Source organism: Vigna radiata, unplaced genomic scaffold (assembly GCF_000741045.1).
Source record: "Vigna radiata var. radiata cultivar VC1973A unplaced genomic scaffold, Vradiata_ver6 scaffold_292, whole genome shotgun sequence".
In the NCBI taxonomy this organism is placed as follows: Eukaryota; Viridiplantae; Streptophyta; class Magnoliopsida; order Fabales; family Fabaceae; genus Vigna; species Vigna radiata.
This window is the reverse complement of record NW_014542031.1, coordinates 238622-250023: the sequence shown is the minus strand read 5'-3', so window position 1 is coordinate 250023 and position 11402 is coordinate 238622. Positions and strand designations below refer to the sequence as shown.

General features: G+C 33.6%; 1 protein-coding gene across 1 annotated transcript; it reads left to right on the top strand.

The window, feature by feature from the left end:
* The first annotated feature begins 1028 nt into the window (after positions 1-1028).
* Positions 1029-2457, top strand: LOC106778997. Its single transcript, XM_014667009.1, has 3 exons — positions 1029-1658; positions 1792-2040; positions 2233-2457. Exons 1-3 carry the CDS (start codon positions 1029-1031, stop codon positions 2455-2457), a joined length of 1104 nt encoding a protein of 367 aa, XP_014522495.1.
* Positions 2458-11402: the final 8945 nt, after the last annotated feature.

The following is an 11402-nucleotide window of genomic DNA, read 5'->3' as shown; positions in this document are numbered from 1 at the left end:
TTAAAAAATTAAATTTTTTTGTTAATCATATTAAATTTTTTTGAAAAAAGTATAATAATCATTAAATACTGCAAATGCTGACAAAAACCTGCAATGTACAGAAAATGAGGAGAGAGAGAAAAAGAATTTAACACCGTTTGTCATTATTTAACGGAAGGGACTATTTTGACTCAAAAATTTAAAAGTAAAAGGATCAATTTCAAACACTTTTCTAAAGAGGGACTAAATTGAGATTTGTCAACCAAACTTGGGACAAAGTTGAGTATTAACCCTAAAAAAAATACAAATTAGTCTCTTAATTTTATAATTTGAAATCATACTGGTCCTAAAAATACAATTTAGGGTCAAATTGGTTCTGAAACGTTACAGTGACTAACAAAATAGTTTCACAATTCAATGTAATTCCTTTTAAGTTTCTTTAGGGATTAATTCTGTGATACTTCCTCCATTTCATTTTATGTGTACTACAACCTTTTTAATAAATTTTCAAATTAGTTGCTTACTTTTACTTTATCAATGTAGTAGCTGTAATGTTATCAAATAAGAAAAATTCTTTTTAACAATTTTTTTTTTACAATTTTTTGACAACGCATATGTGACAGTTTGTAATTAGTCGTTTTAAATATTTTTTTAGAATAAATTCAAACAAACCAATAAAATAGTGACACATATCTTCTTTTCAAAAAAGTTATTAAAATATCATTACCGCTATCGAATAAAAGCATTAATACGGTGTCTCTCAAAATCTCATCAACAATTAGTTATGAATGTTACCTTTCCCAGGATGTTGAAACGATCTGTATCCACCATCTTCACGAACTCCTTCATTACGAAGGGACTCATAAAAATGGCACCTCGCAATCGAAAAGCCAACGGACACACATGCCACAAAACAATTCATCAATGGGAGTCACATTTCTATATAAATAATTGACATTTTCGTAGAAATATTCCCAACACAAGAAAGATATTTTCAAAAGAAAGAAAAGAAACTATTCTCCTACAAACTTCATTATTGGTTGATCACAATGGCCACAACCGAACCTGAACAGCAGATTTCCTTGAAGCTTGTGGTAACCAAAGAAAGGAACAAAGTAGTATTTGCAGAGGCCGAGAAGGACTTTGTAGATGTTCTCATTAGCTTGCTCACATTGCCTTTGGGAACTATTATAAGACTTGTGCGTGAGGAGTCAAATATGCAACCGATTGAAGTTGGATCACTTACCTCACTCTATCGGAGTGTGGAAAATCCAGACAAAGAATTTCTTAGTACAGATTCGTGCAAACAAATGATACTGCGACCAAAGAACTCAATGGAACGTTGTTGCAAGAGTCTGAAGCTGAAAATCGACGACACAAAGCCCACAGAGTACTTCGCTTGTACCAACCTAGACAATTGTCGATTTAAAAGCCCGGTCTTAATAAGCATGTTCAAGAATAGAAGATGCAGATGTGGGTACATGTTGGACAAACCCATTTCTCTTGGAAGTTTCTCTGTCTTTGATGGTTTTGTTAAGGATGATGATACTTTTTTAATCACAGATGATTTGAAAGTTGTGCCAAACTCATTGAATGCATTTTTTGATCTGTTCAAAAGTTGTGGAGTAGAAAGCCCGTCTTCAGTGAATAAAATGACGGTTACTGTAACCAAAAACCAGGTTTCTTTTATTTACAAATGTTATACTGCTTTTGGTTTTCGTAGTTTCCTATGTGATTATGGTAAGGCTTATGACCCAGGTGGACTGATTTGGACTTATGGCTGTTACCATTTTCTGTTTATAATTTTTACAGGTAATGGATCTGCTCAAAAGTTGTTTGATCTCAACAGCAACTCTGACAAGTGTGTTCTTAGCAAAACCGAGTATTGAAAAATATAGAAAAGTTGAATTTCCTCCCTTTGATGTGAATGAAAATGATAGTTTCAAACTCAACGTGAATATAGTGCAGAGAAAATCAAACGGGAAGATAGTGTTTGCTCAAGGAAAAGAAGATTTTGTAGACTTTCTTCTTAGTTTGCTGACAATTCCTTTAAGAGGAGTGGTACATTTGATGGAGGGCTTTTCTTGTATGTACAACAGCATTCTTAATTTAGATCAAAATTATTGGACAACATATAATCTAAAGAATATGCTTGTGGAACCTTGTCTTGTCCCACAGTTCCTAGTAAGCAACAAGCTGTTCCCAATTTTCGGCTCCAAATATTTTTGTTTTTTCAATTATCTAACTATGAAGCATGAAAATAGTTTCCAAGGATTTAAAGATGTGGATTTTGTTGATCCTAAAGAAAATAGTAAAAATATTGTAAAAGGGCCCACCGTGTACATGGTAACAGATGATTTAGTTGTGACGCCAATGACGTCAACTTCTGTTATATCTTTACTTGCAACTATGAGCATTCCCTTCAGTGACTTGGAAGAGAAAGAGTTTAGCATTGGCATCAAGGAGGTAGGAAAGTAAAAATAGTTAATTATATACATGTTAAGTTTTTTTTCAATATTTACATAATCACATTATCTCTTAATATTGAGAAATGATTCTTTTATACGCCTAAATATTTTACATTTATTTGATATTATTTTTATTTATTTTTTACTTCTTATTTTAAAAACTATAAAACTTTATAATTTTTAGACTATTTTATTTTTGTATTATATATCAAATGAATGTAAAAGTATCTCATGATATCATTACTAGTAAATATTATGTTATGGAAGTAAAGTTGGATTGTTGGTGCAGGGTGTTGGAATACTACAAGCATCATTGACGTCAAAATCAGCCCTTACAACTGCTCTCAGCCACCTGCTAACACAAATTAAGCCGGAGAACTAATTAGTAATATTGTTGGAGTTGCATTCCTTTTAGTTTTAGTTTTGTTTTCTAATTTACATATATAATACTCTCAATTTAGCTTTGTTTAATAATATTTTCAAATTCATTTACTTGCCTTAATGATAATTTGTTTCATTTTGCCCTTAATAGATTAGAGCTGGGTCCACTGTGTATGTTTTTTTGAATGTCAAGTTCACATGTGTGTATATAAATACCTATTAACTTTATAAAATTCATTCTCATATGTACCGTACGGTCACATCATATAAAATATTAATCCGTTGAAAAAATCGAAAGATATTTCTTTGTCAAGTTGTTTTAGAGCAACTATTTTTTTTATGGTAAGTTTTTCCCACACATTTTACAATTTAGTTTAATTTTTATTTATATATATATATTTTTTTTCCTCAACATTATTATTTATATTTAATTATTTTAATCGAATTTAAATTATAAATGTTAAATATTGACCTATCCCGACATATTGATAAACGTTGAAATTATGTCTTAAATAATTTAGGTTCATATTTTATTGTCGTTCATACTTTATTAATTTTTAAGAAAGACTAGGAAATAATCATGTTCATATTTTTTAGTTAGATAACACTTGAAACTCATACAAATTTTTTATCCAAAATTAAATAATAATATTGGTCAACCCAACTCAAAAAATAAATATAAGAAACTATTAAAAGTTTGTGCGAACTACTATCCCACAAAATAAAAATATTTTTGAGAAATTATTTTTGAAACATCTAAAGTTTTTACATTTATTTGACACTATCTTTATTTACTTTTTACTCTCTTTTTTCTTAAAAATCTACAAAACTTTATATTTTTTGGACCATTTTATCCTTGTATACGGTCAAATGAATGTAAAAGTGTATCATGGTATTATTACTCTATTTTTTTGTCAGGATAAGTAAAAGTAAATTAGCGTGGGCTTAACAGATTCGAAAATTATATGTTAACACCGTTTCTTTGACACGGTTTTGACGACGTCACATGACTTCTGTGCATTGGCTGATTTTTTAATGAAATGAAATTGGTTTTCTGAGTTAAGTGAGGAGCATAATGGAAAAGCCAAGAGAATGAATTTTCAGATTTGGCGCCCTACAGTTTCAGATTTCATCTCTCGTTCTCGTGCTCTGGTTCTCGTCCTCTGGTTCTCGTCCTCTCCTTCTCTCATAATCTCGTTCACAGCTGTTAGGCGTTGTGGGTGGCTTGGGTATTATGGGTGTGTTGTGCATCCTTCGTGGGCACTGTTGAAGCCTGCCCACCATTTATTTTTTCGTCATTGTTGATGGTTCTTATATTTGGGTTTTGGTTTCACAGACACGGAATTCAACAAAGTTTGGAAAAGGTTGAAAATAATTTTGCGTCCAATATGGTTTGAAGGAAGGAGACGTTGTTGTCTTTGAGGTTGACAAACGTTGCAATGATATCATAATAGAAGTTCACATTAATGGATGTAGCTGCAATATTAACTACCCAATATCGGTGTGAACCACAGTAGACATCCACAATCTATGTTCAAGTTATGTTGTTTTTATATTTCATTAAAAGTGTGTTTATGCTTTCTTCGAATGAATGAAGTTGGGTGAACTATTGAAAATTTTCTCTTGTCTCCATCATCAAGTAAAGCAACATTGTTATCCACTATAAGAGCATAATAACACTTCATAAAAACAAGAATTAATACCTTGGTCCTCTGTGAACAAAATAAGGGCTCCCTCTGTTGAACTTTGTGTCCAAATCACGAAAACAGCTTGCGTAATCGTTTACCACTCTGTTGTAAACGATTACCACAACTTTTTCTGCATAACTTCTTCCAAGACATGATTTGGGGGCTTGCAATCAACATCATACCTTCCTTGCCTACCCAAACATGAACAAGAACACTTAGAACACCTTTCAACCTCTAAATGACACCAAAAAACCTAAACCTCAACCTCTTCATAGAAACAAGAATTAATACCATGGTCCTCTGTGAACAAAATAAGGGCTCCCTCTGTTGAACTTTGTGTCCAAATCACCAAAACAGCTCTCATAATCGTTTACCACTCTGTGGTAAACGATTACCACAACTTTTTCTGCATAACTTCTTCCAAGACATGATTTGGGGGCTTGCAATCAACATCATACCTTCCTTGCCTACCCAAACATGAACAAGAACACTTAGAACACCTTCCAACCTCTAAATGACACCAAAAAACCTAAACCTCTTCATAGAAACAAGAATTAATACCTTGGTCCTCTGTGAACAAAATAAGGGCTCCCTCTGTTGAANTTTGTGTCCAAATCACCAAACCAACTCGCGTAATCGTTTACCACACTGTGGTAAACGATTACCACAAATTTTTCTGCATAATTTCTTCCAGGACATGATTTGGGGGCTTGCACTCAACATCATACCTTCCTTGCCTAGCCAAACATGAACAAGCACACTTAGAACACCTCCAAACCACTAAATGTCACCAAAACAACTCCACCTGTGGTCTACTTTGAAAAATTAATACCATGGTCCGCTGTGAACAAAATAAGGGCCCCCTCTGTTGAACTTTGTGTCCAAATCACCAAACCAGCTCGCGTAATCGTTTACCACTCTGTCGTAAATGATTACCATAGCTTTTTCTACATAACTTCTTCCAGGACATGATTTGGGGGCTTGCACTCAACATCATACCTTCCTTGCCTACCCAAACATGAACAAGCACACTTAGATCACCTCCAAACCACTAAATGACACAAAAACAACTCCACCTGTGGTCTACTTTGAAAAATTAATACCATGGTCCGCTGTGAACAAAATAAGGGCTCCTTCTGTTGAACTTTGTGTCCAAATCATCAAACCAGCTCGCGTAATCGTTTACCACTCTGTTGTAAACGATTACCACAACTTTTTCTGCATAACTTCTTCCAGGACATGATTTGGGGGCTTGCACTCAACATCATACCTTCCTTGCCTACCCAAACATGAACAAGCATACTTAGAACACCTCCAAACCACTAAATGACACCAAAACAACTTCACCTCTGGTCTACTTTGAAAAATTAATAGCATGGTCCGCTGTGAACAAAATAAGGGCTCCCTCTATTGAACTTTGTGTCCAATCACCAAACCAGCTTGCGTAATCGTTTACCACTCTGTGGTAAACGATTACCACAACTTTTTCTGCATAACTTCTTCCAGGATATGATTTGGGGGCTTGCACTCAATATCATACCTTCCTTGCCTACCCAAACATGAACAAGCACACTTAGAACACTTCCAAACCACTACATGACACCAAAACAACTCCACCTCTGGTCTACTTTGAAAAATTAATACCTTGGTCCTCTATGAACAAAATAAGGGCTCCCTCTGTTGAACTTTGTGTCCAAATCATGAAAACAGCTCGCGTAATCGTTTACCACACTGTGGTAAACGATTACCACAACTTTTTCTGCATAACTTTTTCAGGACATGAATTGGGGGCTTGCACTCAAGATCATACCTTCTTTGCCTACCCAAACATGAACAAGCACACTTAGAACAAAATGACACAAAAACAGGTCCACCTCTTCATAAAAATAATAATTAATACCATGGTCCGCTATGAACAAAATAAGGGCTCCCTCTGTAGAACTTTGTGTCCAAATCACGAAAACAGCTCGTGTAGTCGTTTATCACACTGTGGTAAACGATTACCACAACTTTTTCTGCATAACTTTTTCCCAGGTCCTGGACTAAGTATTTATGTTCAAAATACACAATTCTTTTGTATGTAAAACAATCCTTCTTTCCTTCATCATTCAAATAAATTAATACAACATTTCAATGCAAACTTTATTTATTAACAATTCAAACAAAACCAGATTTCCCATTTACAATATGAAAAGCAATTCACTATGTAAGTAATAATATCATAATGAAGGCAAATTGCATTTTTATCACATTGAACATAATACAAACTAAATTACAAATAATATGTTCATGTTACATATGTCTTAAGAAAGCTATCCAAAGTTATACAAAGTTATACAAAGTTCACTCATTTTTTATTCTAAGCAATCCTACGTAAGGAGTCCTAAGCGCTCTACTCTTGTAACGCCTTCGTGTCCCCATCCTCACATATGTCTTCGTTGGAGGAGGATCGGAGGACATGCCTCCCGGGGAGATGCCTCCGGGGGAAATGGACGATTCTTCATGTGGCACATTGTGTCCACCATCTTGTGGTCTTCTTCGTCTAGCTTTCTCAAATGCCACCTCTTCCTCCAACACAAGAACCCTCCTTTTAAGTTCTGCAACAAGACTTTCTTGTTGGTGTAACCTTTGCATAAAACGCTCTTTACGTTTTCTCTTAAGTTGCTTCTTTGTTGATGCCTTGTCATATTTCATTTTTTATGTTGGTTCATCCTTCAAATCATTCTTATCCTTCATTGTTCAAACCACATATGTACTTGGTTGAAACAGAGTGACGAACCGTCAACTGCATACAAAATCCAAAAAGCAAAAATTAAAAACCCTAAATGAAAAACAACACACAAAACCCAAAATCAAAATACGAAACCCTAAACTCCAAAACTCACACAAACGATAAACGCGCTTACCCTGGTCGAAGAACTCACCATTTCGCAAAACCAACAAACCACGAACCAAAAGATGTAATGATAGCGAGACCCACACCGCTTACGAAGGCCAACAGCCAACGACAATGACGAAGGCGAAAACGAAGGCAATAGAAGGGCGAAAGCGAAGGCAATAGAAGGGCGAAAGCGAACCCAAGTCCGAATGGAGAATTTGGAAGAAAGAGATTTTTAAATTTGATGAAATAGGGAAGAAAGAGAATGTTAACTTCAGATAAAAATTGACAAGGGCAAACTGGGAATCAAAAATTTAAAAACTCTTCCTCATTAATGACGTCACATTTTCAATTTTTTTTTTAAAAATCACGCCCAATCCCGTGCTGACACCTAGCGTTGTTAAAAAAATGTTAAACATATGGTGTCAAAATATCGGGATCCTAACATATTAACTTATCAATGAGAACGAGTTCATTTCCATGTTTTCATTTTTTCCCCTTTTCCTTTTCTGCTCAGAAATTTCATTTTCTACCTTATTCCTTTTTCTCAGAAATCTCAAGCTCTATGATTGAACTCTTCTCTCCCATTTCTCAAATTTTGAAAGTCTTTGCTCTCTTGCTTGTAGTGAAATCATCTGAAACTCCTATAAGAAATCTTCCAAACACTGTGTTGTTATCATCATAGACCTAAAAGTTGAGGAGGACCAACACTTCGTAAGGTTTTAAGATTTATATTTCAGATTTTGTCATCATGAATTTTTTTTTTCTCAGAGGATTGCTTCAAGCATGATTAAGGAAAGCAGAAAAGAAATAGGCGAGGTGTGGAGATTCTTTTGTCTTTCATTGTAACAATACAACCATTCTATTTTGATCAAAATTCAAGAGCCAGATCTTTGTTGAGACGAATAAAATAACGCGTTGTTTAAAAAGCAATCCATTCTTGGGATTCAAATATGTAGAGTGAGAGTAGATGCGAGAGATGGAGGCCAAACAATGTTAAAAGGAGATGCAACAAGACCGAACAGTGCAAACCATGTCGAGATAGAGGTTAAGTCTTAACAAGACCGAAAAGTGAAATTCTTCTTTTATTTCCCGCAAATGGGTGAGGAGGGGTTGCGAAACCTTTATATTTTTAGTTTAGTTTTGGTCACGTTTTTTAAGTGAATAGGCCACATTGTAAAGACGACATTTTCATACCTGAGACCTAGTTTAACGTTGTCTAAAGTAAAAAAATGTTGACAATGTTGATTTGTGTAATTGATAAGATTATATCCGAATTTTATACTGGAGATTGATGTTTCATGATTTTCACAAAAGAGACGGAAGGTATAAGATAAATCTTTCTATCATTAATGTTATGTTGCATAAAGTTTAGTTGAACATATTTTCATTTGTTACCCACAATCATGCTCCAAATACACTCCAGAAAGCATATATATATATATATATATATATATATATATATATATATATATATATATATATATATATATATATGAGTTTGTTAACGCGCGTACACCTGTTTTCCAGTTGGTACATTTTAACAATGCGTACCCCATTATAGTAGACAAAAATACCCTCATATATTATGAATTATAAGTTTTAAAGTTAACAATATTTAAATAATTTTCATTCTCAAAACTAAAAAAAAGACACCCCAAACCCTTACTTACCTCTCTCATTCCGCTGAATCCTTTCTCTTTCATCTCTCTTATTCCAACTTTTTATATATCATCTTATGGTAGATCTAACTGAAAAAAAAAATTAGAAATACTCGTTGTTAAACAATTTATCTTTGTAAAGAGTTGAATCATTGGCATATTCGCCTTCAGGCAAAAGTTCATTCAAGATCTCTTCAATTTCATCATCTTCACTAACTTCTCTAATTTCATTATTTGTAGATGTTGAATCGTCATCTCTTAAAAAACCTTCAGGCCAATTACCAATTCCTTCTGGTGTCATTATGCTTGTGAAAATTAGATAAAATTATAAAAGACAAAAATTATAAAATGAAAACTCATTATAAAATCATTTTTTGTAAGAAATTATTTAATAGCGAGTGTTTCTGATTTTTTTTCCAGACGAATTACCAATTCCTTCATATGTCATTATCCTTGTGAAAATTAGATAAAATTAGATAAAACAAAATTTATAAAATGAAAACTCATTATAAAATCATTTTTTTTGTAAGAAATTGCTTGAGTGTTTCTGATTTTTTTTAGTTGGGGCTACAGTAGAGATGACAGAAAAAATATTGGAGTGAGAGAGATGAAAGAAAAAGGATTAAGAGAGATGAGAGAGGTGAGTAAGAGTTTGAGTTTTTTTTTAGTTTTGAGGATGAAAATATCCTTAACTTTAAAACTTAGAATCCATAATATATGAGGATATTTTTGTCTACTATAATTCGGTACACATTGTTAAAATGTACTGATATGCGTACGCATATTAACAAACCCCATATATATATATATAGTTTAATCATTCACTAAGTCCCTATTTTCGCGTGGAATCTCAATTTAGTCCCTTTCTTTCTGAAAATCTCAATTGGATCCCAAATTTAACAAAATTGTAACAATTGGATCCTTTCCGTTAAATTATTTGCAACGGCGTTAGTGGTCATTTTATGTGGCACCTGACGTGGATGAGTGAGGTATAACAGATTAAGGCACGTGGATAATTGAATTTTTAATGAATTATAAATCAAAATTAAATAAAACAAAAATGAAAGTTATAAACATAAAATCGTATTGGGAATCATATTATATCGAATTAGGGACTGAGATTGTTCTGAGTTTCTCTAGAGTTCGACAAAAGCTCAATCCATTTCAGAAATTGGGGTATCAATTTGGGGATTTAGGGTTTCGCTTTGTAAATTGGGGTTCCTTGCTTTGAAATAGTGGTTGTGCAACGAATGTTGTTGTGGTATAAAACTTTCTGCCTGCAAGAGCAGTGGTCGAGCGAGACAAAAGGAAGACCACAAATGAAAAAGAGAAAAAGAAAAACAAAGAGTAGCAGGTGAGGACTAAATTAAATAAAGAACAAGATGAAAAAAAAATTAGGCATATGTCTCTGCCAAACGAATTCTAAATTCTAGAAAAACTTTATTCTGACGGTAATAAACGCACAATACATATGAGAAATAAAAAACGTAAATTAATGAAAAAAATCTACCTAATTTTAAGGTCGGAAGAAGCTACAGTTCAAAAAGTGAAACTTGCTGGTCCTTTTGCCTCACATGGAATAGATGGTCCCTATATTCATTAACTCTTGAACCTGGATGATGCAGTCACTTGTTTAGTTCTTCTGATGGCTTCCAATGCAATCCGACTGTTATCGTTTTGCTTTGAACTCCTTTTTCTCATCCTTCAACTACCTTTCTCTTTTGTGCTACAACCTGGCATGACTCATGGATTCTCAATCGAAGAAGCAACTCTTTACGATATCTAACTTGCTTTCCACAAAAACCAATTAAGCTCTAAGCAACTCGTTGAATTCTACCATAAACAAATAGAAATCCAAAACCATGTTCTGAGAGGGGTGTTGGAGTTAAACCCAGATGCTCTGGCACAGGCAGACACTGCAACTATAAATCCCCAAATTGATACCCTAATTTTTGAAATGGATTGAGCTTTTGTCGAACCCTAGAAAAACTCAGAACAATCCCAATCCCTAATTCGATATAATATGATTTCCAATTCGATTTTATGTTTATAACTTTCATTTTCGTTTTATTTAATTTTGGTTTATAATTCACTAAAAATTCAATTATCCACGTGCCTTAATATGTCATACCTCACTCATCCACGTCAGTTGACAAATTGACTACAACATACCACGTAAAATGACCATTAACACCGTTACAGATAATTTAACGGAAAGGATCCAATTGTTGCAATTTTGATAAATTTGGGATCCAATTGAGATTTTCAGAAAGAAAGGGACTAAATTGAGATTCGACACGAAAATAGGGACTTGGTGAATGATTAAATCTATATATATATATATATA

Bases quoted from the DNA above. Each gene is read 5' to 3' on its own strand.
- LOC106778997 (XM_014667009.1), top strand. From the start codon at position 1,029: ATGGCCACAACCGAACCTGAACAGCAGATTTCCTTGAAGCTTGTGGTA. The intron at 1,659-1,791 runs GTTTCTTTTATT...TAATTTTTACAG, and splicing joins TTACTGTAACCAAAAACCAG to GTAATGGATCTGCTCAAAAG. The intron at 2,041-2,232 runs GTACATTTGATG...CTAACTATGAAG, and splicing joins CAATTCCTTTAAGAGGAGTG to CATGAAAATAGTTTCCAAGG.